Source organism: Dermacentor silvarum, chromosome 6, assembly GCF_013339745.2.
Source record: "Dermacentor silvarum isolate Dsil-2018 chromosome 6, BIME_Dsil_1.4, whole genome shotgun sequence".
NCBI lineage: Eukaryota > Metazoa > Arthropoda > Arachnida > Ixodida > Ixodidae > Dermacentor > Dermacentor silvarum.
In genome coordinates this window covers 5,535,579-5,562,698 of record NC_051159.1, presented here as the reverse complement: position 1 = coordinate 5,562,698, position 27,120 = coordinate 5,535,579, and the positions used below count along the sequence as shown (strand labels likewise).

Genomic DNA, 27,120 nt, shown 5'->3' with positions numbered 1-27,120 from the left:
GAGACCCGGCAATAATTTGCGCTACCCGCCCGGCCCAGCCCGCCACCCTTTTACCTTAGGCCCGAGCCCGGCCCGGCCCGAGACCGAAGAAGAAAACCGAGCGGCATTAAAAAAATAAAATAAAGAAGAGAATGAAATGAATTATTCATTTCATTCTCGTTAAGAATTGCATACATGTCATATGCAATTCTTAACACCATTTGAGCGTTCTGAACGCAAATACCAGCGCGCAAAGTAGTACGAATGACCCTGCCGAGCATTATCGCCAGCAGTTTCCAAGAGCGCGTCCTTGATGCGGCCCAATACACTTCTATCGCAGCGCCGCCACAGTATTTTTCCACGTCGGGCGCTTCAATGAAAAGCATGCGCCGCCCCAGCCGCTCGTCCCACCTCAACCGTATTGTAGTACGCTCTAGCCGAAGCGCAGCCACGACCGGTCGTGAGCGCAGCGCATGGATGGAGTAAAAAAAGTTTCTCGTTCCTCCATGGTTCAGCGTAATGTGCTGCTGTAAGGCGGCCGGTTGAGAACATGCGTGCAATCATGGATGGACGCAGATCCATATTTCAGCCGCGTGACGAATTATCATATCTTACCAGTCATCGTTTTACAAATTCGCCTTTGAAGAATCTGGAAGTGGCGAACGCGCTTGCACCGCGCTGAAAGCATTATTTACATTGATTTTGGTAAGGAATACGAGGGCATCCTTTGGTTTGAGGTGACTTCGGTCTTTCAGAAATTTTACATTCTGTTCAAACAGCGCAAAATACGACGGAAGAAGAAAAGGGAAGTACACAGGAGTAGCACTGCTAGCTTCCAGCTGCGCCGGGGCAACAGATTTTTCAGATTCGAGACGCGTGAGGATAACTCGCTGCACGTTACATGCACACCACTAGAAAGTCCGAGCCCGGCCCGGGCCCGCGTCAAAATACCCGAGCCCGGCCCGGGCCCGGGTCAAAAACCACATGCTGTGCCCGAGCCCGGCCCGAGCCCGTGAAAAAACTTCCCTACCCGGGCCGACCTGGCCCACGGGTGGGGCCGCGGGCTGGGCTTTCGGGTAAGCCCGAGCCCGTGCAGTGCTATACTAACGACCCCATCGTAGTTTCGAATGCTTTTAACTCGTACTTCCAATCTGTTTTCACTCTCGATAACCATTTAGTCCCAAAGTTTAATTATGACACACAATCTAATAAACTAAGCGATATCGTAATAAATTCTGATGGTGTCTTAAACATGATCTTGAGTCTCGACTCTAAAAAGTGCGCCGGTTCAGATGGTATCCCGAATTCTTTCCTTGTTAGATACTCCCTATGAACAGCTCAGTACCTTAGCGTAATCTTCCGAAAATCCTTAGACTCCGGTGAAGTACCACTAAATGGAAAACAGCCAAAGTCCTGCCTTTGTATAACTCAGGTGATAAACAACTTCTCTCTAATTACAGACCTATTTCTCTCACAGCCCAGTCTTGCAAGATGTTAGAGCATATTATTTACAAACACATAATCGAATTCCTTGACTCAAATGACGTCCTAACATCTGCTCAGCATGGTTTCTGTCGTGGGTATAGCACTGTAACGCAATTAGTCGATTTTGTTCATGATGTCGCTTCTAACCTAGACCTAGGTAAACAAGTGAATGCCATCTTTATTGACTTTTCTAAAGCTTTTGACTCTGTAATTCATTCTAAACTACTTGTAAAACTAAATGCCATATTCAACAATCATCGTCTTGTTTCTTGGATAGCCAGCTTTCTTCATTGTCGCTCTCAATTTGTTTCTTTTATTTCAGTGGAATCAACTCCTGTTGACGTCACATCAGGCGTTCCTCAGGGATCCGTATTAGGCCCTGTATTATTTCTCATATATAATAATGATTCGCCTTGTAGCACCTCCACTAAAATCTAACTTTATGCAGATGACTGTGTATTATACGAATCTATTAACTCCATTGATGAACATCACCGTCTTGCACAATCCCTCATGTCTTTCTGCACTTGGTGCAAAACATGGCAAATGAACATCAACTGCAGTAAAACAGTCGTGATGTCATTTGCCAATAGACAGAGCTCCCTCTCATTCGATAACTCTTTGGATGGCATTCCACTTAAACGAGTTTCTCAATATAAATACTTAGGAGTCATTCTAACAGAGCATCTTTCATGGTCTGAAACACATCGAATATATAACTGGTAAAGCCCTAAAAAAATTACGTTATTTGCGCCGCACTTTAGCTAAGACCCCTCGTGATACTAAACTCTTATTATATAAAACGTTAATTCGCCCTGTTCTAGAATGTGCATCTGTTGTCTGGTTTCCCTACAAACAATGTGAAATAATTTTGCTCAATAATGTTCAACGTAAATCCATCCGTTTCATTTGCCAAAATTACAGCCGCAATTTCTCGCCAACACAGGCTCAACAATCCCTGAACATCGAGCCATCACTTTCACGGTATCGCATCGAAGTCTTAAAACTTTTATATGCAATTAATAACTGCACTTGTGGTCTTTCTGATTGTAACTACATCACATTTACAAACGTAAGTTGTACCCGTAGCTCCCACGTCTTCAACATATCACCTATCTTTGCCCGTACTAACACATTCAAATACAGTTTTTTCCCACGTACAATTGAGCTATGGAATTCTCTCCCCGGCGACATTCGTTCACTATCATTAAAAGATTTTATAGCTACCACCACTAATCTCCTCGCTACCATGTAACGCACTTTCTTTTTTCATTTTTTGTGTATGTGTCTTTTTTATTGTGTAGCAATGTATAATGTTCCCACTCCTGCTATAGCCCTATATTGGGCTGCAGTATATGTAAATAAAAAATAAAAATAAATAAAATTAATAAATAAATTTATTGGGATATATTGTTAAGCACTGAGCATAGTGTTAGCTTTTCTACAGTCAAAAAAAGTTACTTGATATCAGTAAGGTCTTGATGAGGGCTAGTTGGTTCATGATATTGAACTGAGGTTCGAACGAAACTTTCGTGAATGATTGCCTACACTTTTGCAAAACTTAAGCAATCTTAGGACTCACAATTGGGATGAAAAAAAAAGAATAATAAATCGGCTGTGATAGGAGCTTCGTGGAGAGACATCTGGAGCATTCCACGCATGGCAGAAAATTCATGAAGTTCAAATGAGCATGAATTGCTTCTGCAGAACACGATGGTGACCGTTGCCGGCAGCAGGAGCTCGGCGAACAAACAAGCGTGTATGCCGTATATATATCAGCGTGTATTCGCGCACTCGAGAGGACAAACATTTTTGTCGTTCGCGTAGCTCGCTGTCCGCTATACACCGCATTTCGGAGCGATGCGCAGATGCTGCGATTTCTATCGTCTGAACGATCGCGCCTACCCGACGGCTCGCGCTCTTCGGTTCGGCTTTGTGTTTGCCCAACGAAAGTTTGCTTTCCTCTTCTGCTAGTACATTCGCCTGCTGCAAACACCGGGCACTGGACCTGCTTGTGCGACCGTCGCGTTGGCTCCCTATATGCGCCCACGTCGCCGTTCGATCGCAAAGCAAACAGCCGTATCGTCGCAGGCCGAACGCTTCGATGCAGTTGGCATGCGGAGTGGGTGTTGGGAGCGGTGGCAAGCGCTCGACCTGCATGGCTGGAGCAGCTGCGCAACCAAAAAGAAAAAAAAATGGAATAAAGGAAAAAAAAAAACTAGTAAAAGGCAACTTGAGCTTTCAATGAAACCCAACTTCCTGGCCCAGAGATGCTGCTCTGAAAACACAATCCGCCGCATGCATAAAAAGGTCTCCAGTACGAGGTCACGATGGGAAGAAAGCGTGAAGAGAGGCAATACGAAACTATAGTTATAGCAAGAATTCGCTTCGTACTTGGGCACCTAAATTTATCATACTTTGCTAGCTATCATTCCGAGTTTATCTTAGAACACCGTTTTACTGTGCAGGTTGTGTAAGGTTTATGCGTTGCCGTCTGCCTTTTTTTTTCGGTACTGCGTGTCTGCGCTTTCTTTATCAGCAGAAATGAATGATTTGGTAGCTCAGATGGCTGAAGTGCTCGTATAACGTAACGAGATAATATTGCGCTGAAGGAAACGCAAACCAAACTCTTAAGGCAAGAGATGCAGAAAAAAAAATGAATTCGAAATGTAACATGGCACCTGATGGAAGCCTCCCGCGAACGACGACAAGGCAGCAGAAAATATTTTTGGAAATATTCAATTTCACTGGGCTCCTCTCTGCCTCCAATGCATCAAACATCTCTGTTTATCTCTATATATTTTTATTGTGTTGCATGCAAAGAAGTGTTTGCCTTTTCTTTTAAACTTTCAATGGACCCCCCCAAAAAAAAAAGACCTCGAAGGTATTCATGCTGCACTCCAGTGGCTGGAATGCGAGAGCAATATAGGATCCTGTCATGCGAAGATTGTCTCTTGATGTCCGCAAATGACTTATGCAATCTTATAGTCCCCAGCGAGTTAGTGAGTTATAATATTGCCACGTATAAAGACTGCACGCGAATGACTATATACAGGTATATTTAGAAGCGCATATGCATGTAGCTTTGTCCAGACGAACAGCCCGTGCCAGGTTAAAACGTGGTCCTCTTCGTCCTTCCAATCATGACAGACTTGCTCTGGGTTATTGAAATAAGTGTTCCGTAGCATTACCCCGGCGGCAGGAACACCGTCCCTGAGCTCTAAAGGGAGTCGACGGAAGCACAATGGTAGATCTTGAGCCTTGATACGTGAACGAAGTCACTGGATGGAAGGACATACGACGAGATACAACTCACAGGGGCAATCTCGTAGGTAACAGGTGTCATTTGTCGCAGCACATGGTATGGACCCGTGTACCGGGATAGAAGCTTTTCGGAGAGGCCCACGCAGCGGGAAGGTGAACAGAGAAACTGGTCCTCTTCCATAAGAGAGACCATAACTGTTCCGTAGCAATATTATGACCGGCCCCTGTTGCTGTCAGCCTGCTGCTGTGTACGAGTTCACTAACATAAGCCTAACTGCTTAGCAATGGCTTATCTTTTTCTTGCCAGCAAGGATGATACATGTACACTGCAGTTTTCCCAATATAACCCAGCGTGCTGCTGTCGCTATACCACCTAGAGAACTGCCAACCACGGTTATCTCTTGACTGCCGCAAGCACCATACATTGGTGTACAGTGCCAGAGCACGGGAGGTCAGATTCGCGATCGCTACGCCGCACCGCCGACGACTACTACTACTATTCAGATTAGAGCACTGCACGGGCCACTTTTTTTACGTTGGGCTGCCCGCCCGAGCCCGACCAAAAGTTTATGGCGAGACCCGGGCCCGGCCTTGGCCCGGAAATAATCTACGTTACCCGCCCGGCGCTGCCAGCCACCCCTCTAGCTTGGGCCGGGCTCGAAACCGGCCCCACCCCGGCGCGAGACCGAAAAAGACCACCGAGTGGCATTAAAAAAATAAAATAAAGATGGGATTGGAAGGAATATATTCTTAAGGCATAAATACATGTCCTAAGCCATTATGCACACCATTTGAGTGGTCTGAACGTAAATACCCGTGCGCAAAGTAGTACGAATCACCCTGCAGAGCAGTATCGCCAGCAATTTCTAACGGCGCGACTTTGATGCGGCCCAATCCACCTCCAACGCAGCGCTGCCACAGTATTTCTCCACGTAGGGTGCCTCACTGCAAAGCATGCGCGGCCCAACCACTCGTCCCACTTAACTGTATCCTAGTACACTCTAGCTGAAGCGCAGCCACGACCGGGATGGAGTAAGTGGAGAAAGAAAGCTTCTCGTTCCTCCATGGTGCAGCGTAATGCGCTGCTGCTAGGCGGCCGGTTGAGAACATGCGTGCAATCATGGATGGACGCAGTGCCATATTTCAGCCACGTGACGAATCTTACCAGTCATCGTTTTACCAATTCGCCTTTGAAGAATCAGCAAGTCGCGAACGCGCTTACCCCGCTCTGCAAGCATTAATTACGTTGATTTAAGTAAGGAATACAATGGCGCCCTTTGGGTTGAAGCGACTTCGGTCTTTCTGGATTTTTACATTCTGTTCAAACAGCGCAAAACACGACGGAAGAAGAAAAGGGAAGTACACAGGAGTAGCACTGCTCGCTTCCAGCTGTGCCGGGGCAACAGGTTTTTCAGAGTCGAGACGCGCGAGGATAACTCGCTGCACGTTACATGCTCACCACCAGAAAGTCCGAGCCCGGCCCAGGCCCGGGTCAAAACGCACATGCCATGCCCGAGCCCGGCCCGAGCCCGTGAAAAACTGCCCTATCCGGCCCGACCCGGCCCACGGGCTGGGCCGGGCCCGGGCTTGCGGGTAAGCCCGAGCCCGTGCAGTGCTCTAATTCAGATAGCTAAGGCAAATCGAGGCAGGCTCAGTGTTCAAGAGCTGCGAGAGCTGGCTTCGTTATAGCTGCGACACCGCCCCCAAATTTTCGTCGTTTATTTTTGGCAGACGTCCTTTCGATGCACTGTGCGACAACGTTTATCTCTCCTGCGCTAATGGTAGGGGAGACGGGTCATTAGTTGGGAATATCTATAGGCTAATAAAATTGATGTCAAGTGCGTTTGGCCGAAATTGTTCGGTCACTTACTCGGGCACCATTAGAAAGTACATAACCGATGCTTCTAGACAGTACTAGTGCATGCTACGAACACTTGTAACGCTGGAAAGCAAAATAAAATGATAGTACGAGCGCCCCATGGGGAGAGATGAACTGTAACTAATCAGACTTGCGTGTCGCGAATTACATGTAATCAATTACTTAGTATGATCAATGACGTTTTTTTGTAATTTTATAGTTTACAGATTACTTTGTTTACTCGGTAACGCTCACTGTAATTAGATTACATTTTTCAGTAGCCGATTACATGTAACCAGTTATCTTTTTTCACCAAGCAAGGTGTAACTGGTGACGCAGCTTTGAGCCCTTAAATTTCTCGGAAACAACAGTGTCCTAATGAACGAAAACATGTGCCTGAGTTACCTCTTTTCCGCGACCTAGAGCTGTACGCTTTAATCAAGTGAATATGGCAATCTTGCAGACTTCCGCATCTCTGTTCGTAGTCAAACCTCTCGGCTTTTCTGTTATAATAAATCTATCTCTCTCACTCCTGGAAGCGCTTTTAAGCTGCCTCCATAAGCGGCCTTCATAAGCGGTAAGAGCTTGCTTCTCAATTTTTGTTCTTCGCTTACTGCATTCCATGACTTCTCTGACATAGACAGAAGTTCTTGGCCGCTAAACCCATATGTACTTATCTGTGTGATATATACGTAACTCACGCGCACACCCATTTTTGCTCTTGTAACACACGAGCAGTATTTTTGGGGGCGGAATAATACGCAGCTATAATCAAAATTGAATTCCACATATAGCTACCTTTGTTGGCGCGCTCACAATTAGTCATTGAAGTAAGTCAAAATGGCTAACGAGTGAAGGGATTCGGAAGGAGGCCCGCCAAATACGTCAGCCAACAAATATAACGGCGCTTCTATGGATCGATAGCGATGGCCACAGGGGACGTTGATGCAAGGGATTCACCTATGGATGATTTTTCAGTTTTTTCAGTGGCCCTATAGGGAGCACCTTCCCTAAGCCTCAGAAACAACGGAGTGCTGCGCTTCATAGGCTGGACCCAAACCCGAATATCCACGTATTTAATAATGACAATGTAGTGCTCAAGGTATTCATGCGTTACAGCGAGGCCTTTCTCTCCAGCGCGCACAACAAGCGAGTTTGATTTTCGTTGCCAGATGTATTGACAAAAACCGCAGAAAATTTTGAAAATCAATTGATAGCTAAGGTAAACAACTTGTGAATGGCTGCAGAGGACACACTGAAAGAAACAGGCCAGCTTGTTCTATTTTCTGTATTTGGGCAATGGTAAAAAATATCGGTAAGCAAATAAAGTTAGTCATCGATTACTTTTTACTAATCAATCAATCACTCAATTTTATTACAGCGTAAGCTGTTATGTGCTCATTCCAATAGCCGTTTCGGTTCGCGATGGTGTCCACCGCCGCCGCCGACGGCGTCCGGCGAACGTGACCGCTATCGCTGTAAATGCGAAAAAGTACCCGGTTCCCGCTGGGACCGAACCCGCACCCGCTGAGTGGGAGCCAGATACTCTACCACTGAGCCACGCAAGCGCTTGCTATCGGGCGCCGGAAAAAACTCTTTAAAGCAGGCGCAGACGATCCGAGCCTCCGCCAGTAAGGTGGCGCCATCTAGTTAAGATGCCTGGAAACGTAACGTGCCCGTCCTGTAAGTTGCAGTTGAAAGGCTTGATCTGGCTCATCAGACAGCTGTGCAGCGAGCATTACAAGCCGCAGCGAGCCGTCGACGCCGGGCGGACAGTTGAGATCGTTCTCGTCAAAACGAGGCGAACAGACTGCCGCGAAGACCCTGTTGTGCGTGGTGCCCAAATTGGAGCTACTCTTGAGCCGCTCCACCACCTTACGCTGTGAATGTGCAGCGTGTGCCGCGCAGGCCTGTGACTTTTTTTGCCATTATAGGACCCTGTCATTCAAAAATTGTCTCTTGACATTCGCAAATGACTTTTGCAATCTTATAGTCCCCAGTGAGTTAGTGTGTTATAATATTATGATCTGCCCCTGTTGCTGTCAGCCTGCTGCTGTGTACGAGTTCAGTAACATAAACCTAACTGCTTAGCAATGGCTTATCTGTTTCTTGCCAGCAAGGAAGATAGATGTACATTGCAGTTATCCCAATATAACATAGTGTGTTGTTGTCGCTATTCCACACAGAGAACTGCCAACCACGGTTATCTCTTCACTGCCGCAAGCACCATACATTGGTGTACAGTAGAGAGTATAGGAGGTCAGATTCGCGAGTAATTGTTGCGTTACTTCCGTGAGGCAGAATTTGCTAACTGTAAACAGTTACATTTTTGGCAGAAGTAATTGTAATTTGGTCACCTTGTTCTGTAACATGAACAAGTCTGTAAATAATACGTATAACATAGAGAGACCGGGAAATATTACTATAGTTCAGAGAGACCTGTCGATACAATATTGTCACGTAGTAGTGACGGTAAAGAAAAGAGTCGCAAAACTGTGTATGACGAAACTGCTTGTTTAAGGCCAACCTCCATGGAGCGAAAAAGCGATGAACTTTCGGCGGCGGCGGCCGCTCGGCTCGGCGACGGCCGCCCGCCGCCTGACGTCAAAAAAATGACTGTTCGCCGCCGATCCACTCTCTCTAGATATTCGCCGCCCAGCAAACCGCCGCCGCCGGAAGTTGTCGCGCGCGGACCAATAGGTGACCCGTAAAAGAGCGAAGGATTGTGGGGTGCACCGTCTGCTAGCTGTTTCCGGTTCGAGTCAGCGCAGCCGCCGCCTCGCCGTTGAAGCGGTTGAAGCCCATTGATGCGCTTGCAGTCCGGCTTCGTCAGACGCGAAGATTACCCGGTTGCAGGCGCCTAGCAAACTGATTGTCGGCTGTTCAGCCGTTGGCTGCTCGAATTCAAGCATTAAAGGTAAACGCATGTAACTACAGTACTCGCATGCACATATAGCAGTATTATGAAACATGGTTTTAAGGCGCAAACTTAAACGGGACACTGTGAGATAACCCGCCGTGGTTGCTTAGTGGCTATGGTGTTGGGCTCTTAAGCACGAGGTCGCGGGATGAAATCCCGGCCACGGCGGCCGCATTTCGATGGGGGCGAAATGCGAAAGCACCCGTGTACTTATATAGATTTAGGTGCACGTTAAGAACCCCAGGTGGTCGAAATTAATCCGGAGCTCCCCACTACGCGTGCCTCATAATCAAATCCTGGTTTTGGCACGTAAAACCCCATAATTTAACAGCGAGATACATAATACTCGTAACCAACTAGCCCACATTGGTTCCTTGAAAGCAGATAGAGAATGCGCAGCCGTAATGTGTCGGCGATACGGCCATTCCCCCATCTAGTTGACAAAAAAGCGATAACTACGTACCACTTCAAATGAATCTCGAGTTTCGACCGAGAAATGCCATTGACAGCGCGCAAAGTTTTCAAACATTTTCAGCACTTCATTTCCTAGCTGCGCGTTACCGACGATATCGGTTGCAGCGACAGTCACAGAGCAGCATTTACCAGACCGCTGTAGCCATCGCCTCAGCAGCCGATTTTCTCAAGCAATGCCTCTATACGCTTGATAAATTATCGGATAAAGATAACTTTTTCATCTGTCTGACTGACCCGCAGGCAGAGCAGTCAGTGACGATGCGTCCAAGCAGCGGCAAGTGTCGTAGAGCTAAACATGTCAGAAACAAAAAAGGCTGCCGAAGCGAAAACCGAAGTTCGTTTATGAATCAAAGCATATCCTAACCGTTCTTGGCTCGTCATCGTCGCGCCCAGAGTGAACTGAAACCTACAAATCAGCTGCATGAATGGCACGACATTGCTGGTCGACAAAGCGGACGGAAAGCCTCGCACGACTGAAGCCCGTTTCACATGGTGCGATTTTGCAGTGCGTTTTTCGCAGCTGCAATTTCCGCAGATGCGAAATTCGCAATCCCGTGTCGTTGAAACCGCGCAGAAAAACACGTGCGCCGGGCATGCCGCGGCGTCCGTCGAACCGGAAGCTGCTAGCAGACGGCGCGCCCCACAATTCCTTGCGATTGCTCGTTTTACCGGTCACCTATTGGACCACAGCGCAGAGGTTGACTTTCGTCGGTCGCCCGTCGACGGGAGTTTTGGTTGTTGACGCTTGGCTACTGTTCGGCTATCTCCTTCCTTCGTTTCAAACGCTTGTTTTCCAGCGCTGTTTCTCCTCCTTGTTGGTTGTTCTGCCTCAATGTTCCAGTGAATAATATGTGGTAACTGCTTGTTTTGTTTACTCTATTTAGTTAGAGGCTTCGTTTCCCGATGATGCTCTGCCCATGCATACCCGCAACATGCCTTGCGTACCGCCGTGTTTTGGAAAGATGTTTGATTGAAGTTTGCAGCGTGTAGTTCACTGGCACATCCGAGAAAAACGCGAGCTGAAGCATCGCGTAGCTGCGGCATATGAGCGGCTCGCTACTTTTAGAGACAAAAGAGCCTTCTCGCAAGCCACGTACGTAAAACATGGCGGCGGTCGCCGCTGCCCGCTTCGAATTGAATTTGGCATGGCTTTGGTAGAATTCGCTTCGTTCGTAGCAAATGACTGCGTAAACGGCTTTCGCTTAGTCTCAGGCCGCTTCGACGACAGTGTATTGTGGATAGCCTTGTGGAGTTTTCGAGATCGCTTCTCGTTTCAAACGACATGAAGCCTAACGAGGGAAACCTTCAAGATATTTGAGCGCCACCTATCGGTGAAGTCGAGAAATATACGTGACGATTGCATATGGCCTCTCGGAAGATCTCGCAGGCCAATCTAAAACTGCAATAAACGTGTATAGCGTACGCTATTAGTTGCATACGCTATACTAAAACTGTCTAATAGCTTTCTGTATTTCCTCGATGGCAGGGCAGGTTCGATAGCGGAAGCTGACGGGATAAAAACTAAATACTGACGTGCCGCATATTCACACACAAAAAAAATTGTCTAAATAGATTCCGGCTAACAGCGAACACTTATTGTACGCACTTTTTCAGGTCAGGTGCCTTCTTTTACGTGTAAAAACAATGATTTAGGCGCTGTTCTGCCTTCTGCTTTCATTCGCCAACGTCGCTTTCGTAGCGTATCTCGTTTGGCCACAAGAACTCCTCGCGGGCTGCGTCGACCGCATGGTCAGCGGCGTTCACCGGCTCTTGGTTGCATGGAGTGTGGTGCGACGAATTCGCGACGGCGCTTCCCGATGGATTTTTCGTCACGTGAAATTGGTCGTGAAAGTTCGCTGCATGGAGGTTGGCCTCTATTGGGCAAACATGGGCCCACAAAAGCAAGCTACACTCAAAGCACAACGAAAGCGGCGAACACAGTCGGCGATCGTCGAAAATCTGATCAGCGGCGAAACGCGTCGGCTTTTATAGCTGAGTCATCGAAGGTTCCCGATTAATCCCTGATGCCCGCGGGTCTTCCACAAAGTTCCAGAAAGTTCTAGACAATTCGCGTCGGTCATACAATCAGATAACATAATCGTCGGTGAAAACAGGCAACGGAAAGAAGCATCGATAACGTTCTAGAAACTTCCGATACAGGCGCGTCCTTCGCCGAGCGATAACGTTCACATTTGTTAGCCGGTGGAAAGCGGCCACCGATGAAAGATAAACATGTATACGTGTCAATACCCTCCCCTTAAAAAGCATCGTCCCTATGCTATAAACACGAAAGCGAAAACAAAACCACGCGTACAGAAAGGGACAAAAATAACAAAGCAACAAAGCACCTAAGTTCATCAGCGGGCGTAGAAAGGCTTAAGACGCACCACGTGGATGACTTCAGGTCGTGCGCGGCGCCGCTGTGATTGCGAAATACCGTCTGGCACGACCTCATAGTCCAGTGCGCCAATACGTCGGATGATCTTATATGGTCCGAAATAGCGACGTCCTTGCGAGTTTCTCGCTAAGTCCTCGTCGGCGTATGGGAGTCCAGACCCAAACACGGTCTCCGGGCAGTGTTGCCAGGTTTGGCTATATATAGCCAAATTGGGCTACGGAAAAAATTTTTTGGCGTCGACTTAGACGAGTTGGCTATGTGGCTATATTTGGGCTACTGAAAATCTGCGACTTGGCTGTGTTTGGGCTATAAGTGGTGCCCTAATCCACGCTCCAGAGGTGGCTGTGATCGGGCAGAAGCAAATATCGAAGGCTGTGTTTGAGCTGGCTGTGCGTATGTGGGTGCGCGAAATGACCCCCACACCTTTCCTTCCGTCTATGCACTGTTGTCTGAGCCAGTGGCTTTGATCTTTGATGCACTTAAACTTACACCCTGCTTGACCGTTAGGCATCCGCTCCCCGGGCATCGGGATGAACTTGGGAGTAGTTGGTTTTTCGCAGTACACTGTACTAACATGGCTATGCTCAGGAAGGGAGAGCAATAACATAGGGTCGGGGCCATCGGGCGATCGTGGCGCCGACATGAAAGAAGGGAAGCACGGGTGGATGACACGCTCCAGTGTGTTCATGGCCATGTCTTCCGGATGAAGTATCGCGCCGGGCACAGCTTTCGACCTACTCCACGTTTCTCGCGCGAAGCTTTACTGCCATTTTGCTTTTCCTGCTAGATGAATTTTCTTCATGCTTAGATTCTTCATGCTTAGATTCGAGATTCATTTCGATAGATTGAACGTAAGATCGGATCCTCCTCAGGAGGAGAATCCAAACAAGGGGAAGTGGGCCATGTATGCGAGAACGTATAAAAAAGAATGGGAGCAAGACCCCGAGCCAAAGGTGGGTTCTGGTGCTTTTACTTCTAGATGGTTTGCCCGTAACGTCATGGATGCAGATACTCATTCTGCCAATATCGAAAATGTTTGCCATGATGACATCAGGGCACCACGTCACATAAACTTCACCCACCATGTTAGTTTAGCTTGTTAGGTGTCGTACTGCTGGATCGATGACGCGGGCTTGCCGGCCACGGCGGCCGCATTTCTATCAAGGCGAAATGCAGGAACACCCGTGTACTTAGGTGTACGTTAAAGAAACCGAGGTGGCCAAAAATAATCCGGAGTTCCCCACTGCGTCATGCCTCCCAATCATATCGTGGTTTTGGCACGTAAAACCCCAGCAGTTATTAGAGTTTTAGAATAGGGGCCTCAAACGTATTGGGGCACCAAAGAAATAGCGTCGAAGCCACTGCGCATGCGCAAGACGGAAACTTGTTTGGGTTTTACGTCGGGCATGCTACTTCATCGATTTAGTGGGAGCCCCAAAAGCTACCCCAAAAGCTTTCGTCAACAAACATGGCGGCGCCCATCGAAGCGGCGGCTCTAACCTAGCAAAAAACTGGGCGCGATTCGTGGTAACGCGTGAAGCTTGTAAGCTAGAAGAAGTGATTGCAGTTATCTCTTTCTATTACCTAACATGTGTAATGGAGATTGATTCGTTATACACCGCTGATTCCGAATTCAATTGTCGATTTCATGGCTCGTAGGCCTATCACGGATTGACTTGGCTGGGTGAAGGTGCGTGAAGTTGTTTACTCAAAACTAAGCGCAACAATTTGCTTGCTGCTAAGAGAATAAGTTCTAAATTGTAATTAAAGGCGAAAACACGAAAGGCTAAATTACTTTTCTTATCATAAAATGGTGTATTTTATTTTAATATTTATAACAGCTTTTCTTTGAAGCCGTAGTGACGCTGCAAGCGCAACACGCTATCCGCAAACGCGAAATGCCTATTCTAAAACTCTTCACTCCTGCATGCCCCAACGCTAACACCCGCAAAGCTCTTTGGGGCCCAAAACTTTGGGGGCCCCCATTCTAAAACTTTATTAGCACATCAACATGACTTCTTGCTTTTTAACAGTAACCGGTTTTCACAGCATAGCCACTGTTCTCAATTTGTTGTTTACCTTTGCTCTTTGTGCGCCGTCGCGGCTTTTACCATTTCGAGCGAGTTAGTTCAGGACGTGCTCGTCGCCGAAAACGACTGCGCGCTTCTTACACTAGTGTGCCGGTTTGCGCAGTAATCTTTTAAAGCTCCGCTTACGCCGATTCAGACAGTGAATGGCATCTGTTGCCTGTCCCTTTTCTTAACGCATGTTCTCGGCGTGCTAGAGACCTAAGATGGCGGCCAGGTTGATGTAAATTGACACTACATAGGTAGTGTGTGTCCAAGCTAATCCGCGCCAAGCTAATTGAAAAAAACAAGAACAAAAAAAAGAGAAAAGAAGATTGGACGATGAGACAAATAACGCGAGATATCACAGTGCGAAAGACTTGTTTTAGGTCATCAAAAAAGAAGCCGTGAGCACGTCGCCGTCGCAGATCGCTGGACAGCTGAACTTCTACGCCGTAGGCAGAGATGACTGAGAGATCGATGACGCTGAACATTATTTTGTGTTCACGACAGCTAAAGAGCAGAGTTCGTAGTTAATATTACTGTAAATAACTAAAATAATAACTTAGTACTATCTTTCATAAAATAAAAGCACCGATTCGCCCTCTGCTGCGATTCGCTGGAACTTAAGACCTTCCGAGCCCAACCAAAAAGTGTTCTGTGCAAGCATGATGTTGCTGTTGATGTAAAGGGCCGACCGTCATGGCGGCACGGACATTTTGTTACGACGGGTTGTGCAAAAAAAAAAAAGGATTGCCGTAGTCGAATGTGAAAATGTATACACAAAGAAAATTGCAAATAAAAATGGCTATATTTGGCTGCGAAATATTTTGCACTTTTTTTCTGTTTGGCTACGTTTGGGCTACAACTTCTCTAGCTTTTGGCAACGCCGCCTCGTCGGACCTGGCAACACTGTCTCCGGGCTGGTACTCGACGTAGCGTCGTCGAAGATTGTAGTGTCGGCTGTCTGTTCTCTGCTGGTTCTTGATTCGCAGGCGGGCGAGCTGTCGACCTTCTTCGGCACGCTGCAAATAGGTGGCAACTGTCGTGTTTCCGCGACGAACGACACGAACGGGAATGACCCCCTTCCTTTATTGGACCGTATTATATATACATGTGTGTGCATGCCACGCATGCGCAGAGCACCGCATCAGTGGCATGGCAAGAACTAAACACGATAACACAGGAACGATTATGCCACATCTCCCCTTTTCTAACAGAATAACACCCAACTAAATAAAGATAAACACAGTCAAACGAAACCTACTGCATTACATTCAGAAATACCGTAACGGTGTGGTTTTCTTACAGTTCTACCGAATCGTGTAATGTATTCGCCTGGCACCCGCGGCGAAGCATTACCCCGATCCTGTGTGGGGTCACTTTGGAGGGCTTGGAAGTTAGGCTGATCGCTAACCATTGCATTTTCCAGGCTAGGGGGAAAGTCGTATGTCTCGTTGTACAAGTCTGGAATTCTGCTTGGTGCTTGCTTGACTAAGAACTTCCTGTTGCGTTCGATCTGGACGCCGTTCTCGAACTCGACGACGTATGACCGCGGCCGTTTTGCCTGCTGACAGATGACGCCTTCACGCCTGCAGTCCTTGACCCAGACAGAGTCACCGGGGGCCAATGGGACAAGGTTACGGGCCGCATGACGGCGGTCATAATTCTGCCGCTGCTTTTCCCGGACAACCGCATCCTTCTTCCGTACCTCTTTCAAGTTGGGTAGCCTTTGGTACTAGCCTGTTCGGGTGGAGAGGCAGGGTTGTACGAAGCCGCCGCCCCATGAGCAGCTCCGCTGGCGTTTTGCCTAGTGGTCCCGGGGTGTCCCTATAGGCTAACAGAGCCAAATAGGGATCATGAGACTTTAGCAATAGCCTTTTCACCGTTTTCACCATTCGTTCTACCTCCCCGTTTGCCTGCGGGTACCTAGGGCTACACGTCACGCCTTTGAATCCATAGGCCTTCGCGAACTGCTTAAATTCTTCACTGACAAAATGAGCACCGTTATCCGTCACAAGCACTTCGGGTATACCGTGCCTAGCGAAGACGTCTTTGACGTGATCAAAAACGCCAGTGCTGGTGAGCGATTGCAGTAAACACAATTCAGGAAATCGAGATAGTCAACCAAAAGCAAGTAGTTACGGCCGTTGAGATGGAAGATATCTGCTGCGACCCTTTGCCAAGGTCGGATAGGTGTCTGGGTTGGGATCATTGGTTCACTCGACTGCTCTCGGAACTGCGAACACACGCGGCAACTGACAACCAAAGAAGCAAGTTGAGAGCTCAAGCCCGGCCACCAAACAGACTCCCGTGCTCTCGCCCTGCATCTCACAATACATTGATGGCCTTCGTGAAGCAGACTTAACATTCTATTCAGGAGCGAGTGTGGCACAACGAGGCGAGTGCCATGCATGAGAACCCCTTTGCACACGCTCAATGTTGCGCGATACTGCCAATATGGCCTCATAACGCTTGATAGCGAAGTTGGGCCAGGCCACCCTTCACGAAGGTAACGGCACAATGTACGGCAGGTCTCGTCCTTTGCCTGCTCTTCAGCGACCAGTCTAAAGTGATCTGATTCACCCAACTCGGATAACACACCAGCAACAAACGAGTTCACTTCACTAACGGAAAGGAAGTTCTTGTTTTTTTGCCCTCGCACTGGCGCTCTAGAAAGTGCATCAGCAATTTCCAAAATTTTCCCAGGAACATATTCTACATCAAAACTGAATCGCATCAGACGCATTCGGAATCTCTGAATGCGCGGCGGTACCAAATCTAGCGGAGTCTTTCCTAGCAAAGTCACTAGCGGTTTGTGATCCGTCTCCAGCGTTAGGTGCAGTCCACGCACAGAACTTTCGAGACGCTCAATCGCCCATGTTAGAGCTAGGGTCTCCTTTTCAATTTGCAGCGTAGCGCATTTCTGTTGGAGTCAGTGATCTTGAAACAAATATAACTGGCCGCCTCTCTTTGTTTGGTTGTACCTGAAGTAAAACTGCACCTAAACCGTACGACGACGCGTCTGCAGAAAGAATGCTTTGATTCTGTGGATCAAACTTTGCCATACACCTATCAGAACAGATAGCACGTTTTACGCTGTCAAAAGCCATTTGCTGAGGCGTAGCCCAAATCCACTCACTGTGCTTTTGCAGCAACTGACGTAACGGCGCAGTCTTCTCAGCTAATGTCTGGAATAAACCGCGAGCAATGGTTTACGAAACCAAGGAATCTTCTCATATCGGCAACATTTTCAGGCGGCTTCATATCAGTGATCGCTACACCTTTTGCAGGATCCGGTAGTATGCCATCTTTGCTCACTCGGCATCCCAAAAAACAAAGCTCTTTTGTACTGAACTGACATTTTTCGCGATTCAAAGTTATGCCGGCTTCTGTCAAGCAGTCTAAAGTCCGAAACAATCGCTCATCATGCTCTTTCTGTGAAGAACCAAAGACTAACACATCATCCATTAAGTTTACGACCCCCGGCATTCCATCAAGGATTTCACACATTTGCCTCTGAAAATATTCAGGAGCAGAGGTTATGCCAAACGGCAGGCGCTCAAAGCAATAGCGTCCAAAAGGAGTAATAAACGTGGTCAGTAGCTGACAATCCTTGCTTAGCTTTACCTGATGGAATCCCGAGTTCGCGTCAAGTTTCGAAAACACCGCTGCTCCGCTGAGTAACCCGAGTGTCTCATCAACAATGGGGAGCACAAATCGCTCGCGTTTCACCCACTTATTCAGTTGCGTTAGGTCAACACATATTTGCACTTGCCCGGACGGCTTCAAGACGGGCACTATGCCAGCACACCACTCGGTGGGCCCTTCGACTTTACGAATGACCCCGTTCCTTTCCATTTCTTCTAGCTCGCGTTTCACCACGTCCCTTAGCGGGCTGGGTATACGACGAGCGGTGTAAATGGCATAGGGCACCGCGACGGCTTTGAGATTAATACAGTATTCTCCTTTCATGGTACCCAAACCGCGGAACAAAGGGGGGAAGCGCGTTTGCACAGCTTGGTGGACCGAAACTTCGTCTACAAATTTCACTATTCCCAAAGCTTCTATTGCTGGCAATCCTAAAATGACATTACTCGCCGAGTCAATGACGAAAACATCCTGCCTAACCAAACATCGTTTCCACAGAATGTCAGCAGTGAACGTTCCTTTCAAATCTAACACTTCATTGCCTGGCCCCTTCAAAATTACCTAAGAATGCTCTAGAGTCTTGGGTACGCCCGGAAACGATGCTGGAACAACGTTTACCTATGCTCCTGTGTCAACCTTAGCAGACACTGTCACCCCATTAATGGCAACCAGCTATAGTCCCAACAAAATAGATGGCACAGTTTTTGTCTGTTTGCTCACTCGGCGTAGCCGTCCGGTTAACACTGCACAGGCCTACCTCGGATGCGCTTGCTTCGGCGATCGTGAAGTTCTGCTTTTGTCGGCAGACAGCCGCGAAATGTCCCCGTCGTTGGCACTTGTAGCAGATTGCCCCTCTTGCCGGGCACGATGACGCCAAATGACCGGCTCTGCCGCAAGCTGCACACTTTCGGACGTCTTCGCTGGCCCACTGGTCCTCTGGACGTCCCCGACTTGCTCGTCGATGAATTCCGTCGACCTCTACGCTGGCTGATTGGTGGTATGGACTGTTTGTGAAGTTCCTGTTGTTGTTGCTGTACCGCTTCCTTCATCCTTGCCTTCGTCAGTGCAGTTTTCAGAGTTAATGCAGCGTCCATTTGTAGGGCCTCGGACAACTTTGTGTCACGTAGTCCTACCACGAAACGGTCGAGGATCATCCGTTCTTTCATCACGCCATAGTCACATTTATCTGTCAAAGTATGCAGGGCCGTTACATACTGGTCCACCGATTCACCTGAAACTTGGTGGCGCCGATGGAAGCACGCACTTTCATAGACCAAATTGCGCGTGGCAATGAAGTAGGCGTCGAAACGTTTTTTCACCACTTCATAGTCCTTTGACTGTTCTTCCGACAGCTCAAAGGTCTTGAATACGTTGCGTGCCTGCCGCCCCATTGTGTACAGCAGCGTGCGTACCTGAGCCTCTTGAGTTCGCTCATTAAGGCCGGAAGCAAATCGATAATCATCGAATTCTTGCACCCACGCCGGCCACTCAGACGCCTTGTCAAAGTTGAAGCTCGTTGGTGGCTGTACAGGAAAGAGCTGGCACGAACTACCACTTTCCTCACGCGCCATGGCTCGAAGCTGTTGTCCCGTTATCGTGGTCGGCCGTAGCGGTATCTTCTTACGTCTCCCGTGGTTCCAACCAATTTCTGAAGACCACTTCTAACACCATGTCGTGTTTCCGCGACGAACGACACCGCCTTGAACACGAACGGGAATGACCCCCTTCCTTTATTGGTCCGTAGTATATATACATGTGTGTGCATGCCACGCATGCGCAGAGCACCGCATCAGTGGCATGACAAGAACTAAACACGATAACACAGGAACGATTATGCCACAGCAACGTCGAGATTTTCTTCGTCGGAGACATCCGGTAGCATGGCGTCAAGCGTCGTTGCCGGTTTCCTTCCGTAGACCAGGTTGAACGGCGCCATGTGCGTCGTTTCTTGCATGGCCGTGTTGTATGCGAAGGTCACGTACGGAAGGGTGGCATCCCACGTCTTGTGTTCGACGTCGATGTACAGGGTCGTCTACTCTTAGTACGAACACGGCACCACGTGGCCGCGCTCCGCGGAGTGCCAGCGCACATGGCGCGGCCGCGCATCGAAGCTAAGCGGCGCAGGCGCAGAGGGGCTTGGAGGCGGGGCTTCGTGTCGTCTGCTAAAGCGCGCGAGCGAGCCATGTTTGTGCCGCCTGTTGTCTGCTAAAGCACAGCGCGCTCGCGCGCTTTAGCAGACGACACTAAGCCCCACCTCCAAGCCCCTGTGCGCCTACGCCGCTTAGCTTCGATGCGCGGTCGCGCCATGTGCGCTGGCACTCCGCGGAGCGCGGCCACGTGGTGCCGTGTTCGTACTAAGAGTGGACGACCCTGTACATTGCCAGCATGTCGTCGATGCTCTTATTTAGGTGCTCGGTGAGGCCATTCGTCTGCGGGTGGTAGGCGGTGGTCCGGCGATGGCTTGTCTGGCTGTAGCACAGGATGGCTTGAGTTAGTTCAGCCGTGAAGGCCGTACCTCTGTCGATGATGAGGACTTCTGGGGCACCGGGACGCAGGAGGATGTTCTGAACGAAGAATCGGGCTACCTCGGCAGCACTGCCTTTGGACAAGGCTTTCGTTTCGGCGTAGCGGTGAGGTAGTCCGTAGCTACGACGATCCATTTATTCCCGGACGTCGACGTTGGAAAAGGCCCCACTCCGCGCTCGCGCCAGGGCCCCGTAACGCCGCAGTTCCGTCGTCCACCGCTGCCGCCGCCGCCAGCACGCCCGCCCGTCGCCCACCGCAGCTACCAAAGGAAGACAGACATTTGGCGTACCCCCGACCACCGCCCGCTCTGCTATCACTGCGGGGAAAGCGGCCACCGGTGAAAGATAAACATGTATACGTGTCAATGTATAAACATGTATACGTGGCTCGGAAGAGGTGCCAGGTTGTTAGTGCACGCTCCCTATTCTCGAACCAGGTTCTGGCGCCGTCTTCAAGCGAGAAGTAAACATGGCGCAGCTTGTCGTCGCAGTCCCACTTGTTGAACGTAGCGACCCGGTCGTATGCCTCCAGCCAGCTTTCGGGGTCTTCACATGGCGAACGGAGGAAAGTCGGCGGCTCCCTGGGTTGTTGCATCACGATTACAGATGTTGGCGCAGGGGCTGTCATGGTAGCTGCTGCCGAGGTCGTGACTTTTGTCCTCTTGGTCTTCTCGGGAAGAAGTCCGTACTCCGGGGGTTGCTTTTGTAGCCTGAGGCTAGCTCGATGCTCCGGGACAACGTTGGTACTCTCTTTGGGGTTCGGGCTTGGATCAGTGGCTTTTCGGGGGCGTCCGCTGCATGAACACAAAAGCACCTCCACCAGATGTCACGTAGTAGTGACGGTAAAGAAAACAGTCGCAAAACTGTGTATGACGAAACTGCTTGTTTATTGGGAAAACATGTGCCCACAAAAGCAAGCTACACTCAAAGCACAACGAAAGCGGCGAACACAGTCGGCGATCGTCGAAAATCTGATCAGCGGTGAAACGCAACGGCTTTTATACCTGAGTCATCCAAGGTTCCAGATTAATCCCTGATGCCCGCGGGTCTTCCAGAAAGTTCTAGACAATTCGCGTTGGTCATACAATCAGATAACATAAGCGTCGCTGAAAACAGGCAACGGAAAGAAGCATCGATAACGTACTAGAAACTTCCGATACAGGCGCGTCCTTCGCCGAGCGATAACGTTTAACATTTGTTAGCCGGTGGAAAGCGGCCACCGGTGAAAGATAAACATGTATACGTGTCAATATTTAATTCAAGCGTTAATATCGCACGCTTTCACGATATGCTGGAGATTAATATACTTTTGACATTAGAGACACCCATATTCTATTAGGATGAGAAGTGGAGCTCGTAAAGACAGGCGATGTGTAGAGAATTCGGCAGAACCCATTCCACAATGAATTTCGATGGTAATGCGTTTAGCATTAAATCCATATGGCGGCACAACCCATTGTCACCGTATAGAAACCAGTTGCGCATGACGCTCAGAAACGAGTCATTCGACAACCGGGCTCCTCTTTTGATCTCATTTGTGGACACGCAACGCATCAATTGCTGCTGTCAAGAAGTCCGCGCTTGGCTTCTGAGGCAAGAAGCGTGGCACGCCGGTGCCTACGAACGCTGAGAAATGTTCCCTCGCTTGCCGCTCACCCAGTGGCACATATTCAGTCGGACAAATTGACGCGATGTTCATTGAAGAGGGGCGCATACCCAGTGCATTCATGGCGCAGCTCGCTAAAGCACTGGCGCGAAATGCGTTCAATGAAAAGCGGCCCACACGTTCAATGAAAAGCGACCCAAGTTGACGACAAAGAGTATCATTTAACAGCGGTGCCTACACAGCTCCGCATATACAGTAACCCCAGTCGGCGTGAAAGATGTTTGTTGAAGAGCGCCAACACATTGCCACGTGACCCAAGATGGCCCGACGGAAGGTTTCGAACCCTGTACCCTCAGCACAGCAGCTCGATGCGCTACTCATTTGAACATCCATTGGCTGCCCAGTGACCAAGGTAGGCGGGAAAATGGTTATATAGATAGATGGATAGATAGGTAGATAGTCCCCAGAAAGCGTGTGAAATACCTTAAGGATACGACCGCATTAAAAGGTAATCAGCCAACCAGTGTTCTAGGACGGGTTGTGTGCACAGGCACGAAAATCATAGCTGGAGGAGGCATATGTGCACTGGTGAGAATATATAATTTCAAGACGCGAGATGAAAGAGGTTATGGAATTTGAAAAGGTCACAAACAGAATATTTCATTATACAGACGTTCATAGTAGAGGCGCTCGACTGTTTGTAGCAGCATTCAGTCAGTGGTCACCTATAATCAGACACTGCAGTTAGATCGGTTTATTAATTAAGGCGAAAGACCACCTGGGGTTCTTTAGCGTGCACTAAAACGCAAGCACACGAGCGTTTTTGCATTTCGCCTCCATCGAAATGCGGCCGCATCAAAGATCAAAGCCACCGGCTCAGACAACGGTGCAGAGAAGGGTGGGAAGGGGAAGGGGAGGGGGGTACTAACATGGCTATGCTCAGGAAGGGAGAGCAGTAACATAGGGTCGGGGCCATCGGGCGATCGTGGTGCCAACATGAAAGAAGGGAAGCACGGGTGGATGACACGCTCCAGTGTGTTCATGGCCATGTCTTAATCCTGGGGGAAGTATCGCGCGGACAAAGCTTTCAATCTGCTCCATGTATCTCGCGCGACGAAGCTTCACTGCCATTTTTCTTCTCCTGCTAGATGAATTTTTGTCCGTGCGAGATTCATTTGGATAGGTTGGACGTAAGATCGGAACCTCCTCCGAAAGGTGAATCCAAACATGGGGAAGTGGGTCAAGTATGCGAGAACGTATAAAAAAGAATGGGAGCAAGACCCCGGGCCAAATGTGGGTTCTGGTGCTTTTATTTCTAGATGCATGGTTTGCCGTAATGTCACTGAAGAACATACTCATTCTGCTATTATCGAAACATGTTTGCCACGATGACATCAGTGCACCACGTCACATGAACATCACCCACCGTATTAGCTTAGCTTGGGAGGTGTCGCGCTGCTGACTCGAGGACGCGGGTTTGATTCCCGGCCATGGCGGCCGCATCTCGATCAAGGTGAAATGCAAGAACACCCGTGTACTTAGACTTACGTGTACGTTAAAGAACCCGAGGTGGCCAAAATTAATCCGGTGTCCCCCACTGCGCCATGCCTCCCAATCATATCGTGGTTTTGGCACGTAAAACCCCAGCAATTATTAGAGAGCTTTAGGGCCCCAAAGAAATAGCGTCGAAGCCACTGCGCATGCGCTAGACGCAAACAGTGTTTTGGTTTTGCGCCGGGCATGCTATTTCATCGATTTAGCGGGAGCCCCAAAAGCTGCCCCAAAAGCTTTCGTCAACAAACATGGCGGCGCCCATCGAAGCGACGGCTCTAACCTAGCAACCAACTGGGCTCGATTCGTAGTAACGCGTGAAGTTCGTAAGCTAGAGAAGTGATTGGCAATTATTACTTTCTCTCAACTAACATGTGTAATGAAGATTGATTCATTAGACGCCGCTGATTCTGTATTCAATTGTCGATTTCATGGCTCGTAGGCCTAACAGGGAGTAACTTGGCTGGGTGAAGGTACGTAAAGTTGTTTACTCAAAACTAAGTGCAACAAGTTGCTTGCTCCTAATACATGAAGTATTAAACTGTAATTAAACAAGAAAATCTCAATTACTCGTCTTATCATGAAATGGTGTATTTTATTTTAATATTTATGTCCCAACGCTAACACCCGCAAAGCTTTTTGGGGCCCCTAACTTTGGGGGCCCCTATTCTAAAACTTTATTAGCACATCAACTGGTTTGCTTTTTGACAGTAACCGGTTTTCATAGCATAACCACTGCTATCAATTTGTTCTTTACCTTTGCTCTTAGTACGCCGTCGCTGCTTTTACCATTTCGAGCGAGGTACGTTCGGGACGTGCTCGTCGCCGAAAACGACTGCGCGCTTCTTAAACTGGTGTGCCGTTTGGGCAGTAATCTTTTAAAGCTTCGCTTACACCTGATTCAGACAGAGAGTGGCATCTGTTGTCTGACACTTTATTTTAACTCATGTTCATGCCGTGCTAGCCATTTAAGGACGAGACATATCATCATCATCAGCCTATATTTTATGTCCACTGCAGGACGAAGGCCTCTCCCTGCGATCTCCAATTACCCCTGTCTTGCGCTAGCGTATTCCAACTTGCGCCTGCAAATTTCCTAACTTCATCATCCCATCTGGTTTTCTGCCGACCTCGACTGCGCTTCCCTTCTCTTGGTATCCATCCTGTGGCCCTAATGGTCCACCGGATATCCTTCCTAGGCATTACATGGCCTGCCCAGCTCCCTTTCTTCCGCTTAATGTCAACTAGAGTATCGGTAATCCCCGTTTGTTCTCTAATATATAGCGCTCTCTTCCTGTCTCTTCTGTATCAATAACATAACTTCTTCAAAACAAAATATTGTTACCGGAGTCCCTCAGCGCTCCGTATTAGGTCCGCTTCTTTTTTCTTTGTATATAAATGACCTGCAACAAATTATAGACTCTGCAGAAATATTGATGTACGCAGATGACACATGCATTATAGTAACTGCGGATAATATTGCAGAGCTTAGTCATAAGGCGAATCTAGAGTTAAAGAAAATTTGTGACTGGTTCTTGGCTAACAAATAACAATTAACACAAAGAAAACAAAATATATTGTTTTTGAGTCACGCTTCAAAACAGTAGATAGTACACCTTTAAACATACATGTAAATAATATCCCATTGGATCAGACAAGTTCTTACAAATGCCTTGGGGTAATTTTTGATAAACACCTGCAATGGGAAGATCACATAAACAGTGTCTGCTCTAGATTAGCAGCTGGTTGTTACGGCTGAACTCTAGCCCGCGAGTACTTTGACACCTCAGTTTTACGACTTATGTATTTTGCTTTTATTGAAAGTCACTTGAGGTATTGCATCGACTCGTGGGGATGGGCGTATAAAACCATATTAAATCCGATTATTAGGCTCCAAAAACGCGCAATTAGAATTATGTCTCATTCTAAGAACTACGATCATACGGCCCCATTATTTCACCAATATCGCATATTACCATTCGACTACTTACGTCAGCAGAGCATTTCATTGTGTGTGTATAAGGCTGTTAGATTCAACCACCCATTCAGCTCATCAGTATTTTACTCAACTTCGCGCTCTACAAGAAATGTAACTGCAGGTCATTTTAATCTCGCACCATGTAGCAATGTATACGGAGAGCGTATGCTACAGTTCAGACATTCCTCGAACTTCCGAAGTGCTCTGAAACAATATTTTCTTTCTTTGTTAAAGACAGAGTAAAACATGAATTCCTTGATAGATCTGTACAAAGCAAGATGAATTACATTTCTTAGACTATTTTGTACTTATTTTATGTAATTATTGTTACGCGATTGTGTTGTTTTATTATGCATTGAAATGTCATACTGTTCTCGTTTTGCTCATTATGTACGTATTGCATTTAAGAATTGTATGCTTTATCAACCAGTTCAGTACTAAATGATTTTGTTACGCATTTTTTTAGGATACGTAAAAGAAATTGACATCATAGTTTACATCCTTAAATTGAGATAGGTATTTTCCAGTATTTGAACTGTGCCCCTTACATTGTTCTTTGATACTCTGATGTATTGACTTGCTTTTAGTTGATTTGTGAATTGAAAATCAACAACTTTGTATATACAATTACTATAGTTCATTTTTGTTCCTGCTGTGCTAGGATTTCCTTTATATTTTTTATCGGACCTTCAACTAGCCTTCGGCTACAGGTCCGACAAGTGTTTGTTACTTGTGCATAATAATCTGGAAAGTAAACATCTTCTTCTTCCCTTTACCACCGGGTCACCATGCGGTACCACCGGTACCGCCGCACGGTTTGTTACCAGTAGCAATGGTTCCACTGCTGCGTTAGACTGCACTATATTCAAGATCAGCACTCGCAAAAGGTTAGGCAGTTACATTAAAATCAGGGTTAGTTCTGAAAGGAAGGTTAATGTTTCAAAAAGAACAAAAATACCCTGCGAAACAGCGGCTTATATAAGTTGTCAAACAGTCAGGCGTGAAATAGCGTGGCAAAGAGAAGTGTTGGGTGAATTGGTACACGTCCATTTTTGAGGAAACGAGCTTGCAATCGATAAAACACTCGTTCAGTAGTCTCTTCTGCCAGAGATTTAATTTAGAACTCGTTTCGTTAAATATATAAGTGACATTTGTTAGCGCCAGGGCTCACGCACATTTTTCGCACACCTCACATGTACTGCGCATGAGCAATAACGAATGGCATGAAGCGCGAGTTTGTGGAGCCATTTCTCTTCAATCGATGCGTGAAAGTCGAGGAGCGTAAATTCTCGCACCGTGGCAGGGCAGGCCTGTGATTTCCTTTCGTAAGACGACGTGTGCTGCGTGCAATCTCGACGGTGAAAG

General features: G+C 47.8%; 1 protein-coding gene across 2 annotated transcripts; it reads right to left on the bottom strand.

Moving 5' to 3' along the window:
* Positions 1 to 15,603: 15,603 nt before the first annotated feature.
* Positions 15,604 to 19,852, bottom strand: LOC125946173 (uncharacterized). Of its 2 annotated transcripts, XM_049668669.1 has the most exons (3): positions 18,853 to 19,852; positions 16,089 to 16,281; positions 15,604 to 16,011 (listed from the first exon to the last, which is right to left on the bottom strand). In XM_049668669.1, exons 1-2 carry the CDS (start codon positions 19,664 to 19,666, stop codon positions 16,106 to 16,108), a joined length of 990 nt encoding a protein of 329 aa, XP_049524626.1. In that variant the 5' UTR covers positions 19,667 to 19,852; the 3' UTR covers positions 15,604 to 16,011; positions 16,089 to 16,105. The 2 variants fall into 2 exon arrangements, with proteins under 2 accessions (XP_049524626.1, XP_049524625.1); XM_049668668.1 differs by having other exon boundaries at positions 15,604 to 16,281.
* Positions 19,853 to 27,120: the final 7,268 nt, after the last annotated feature.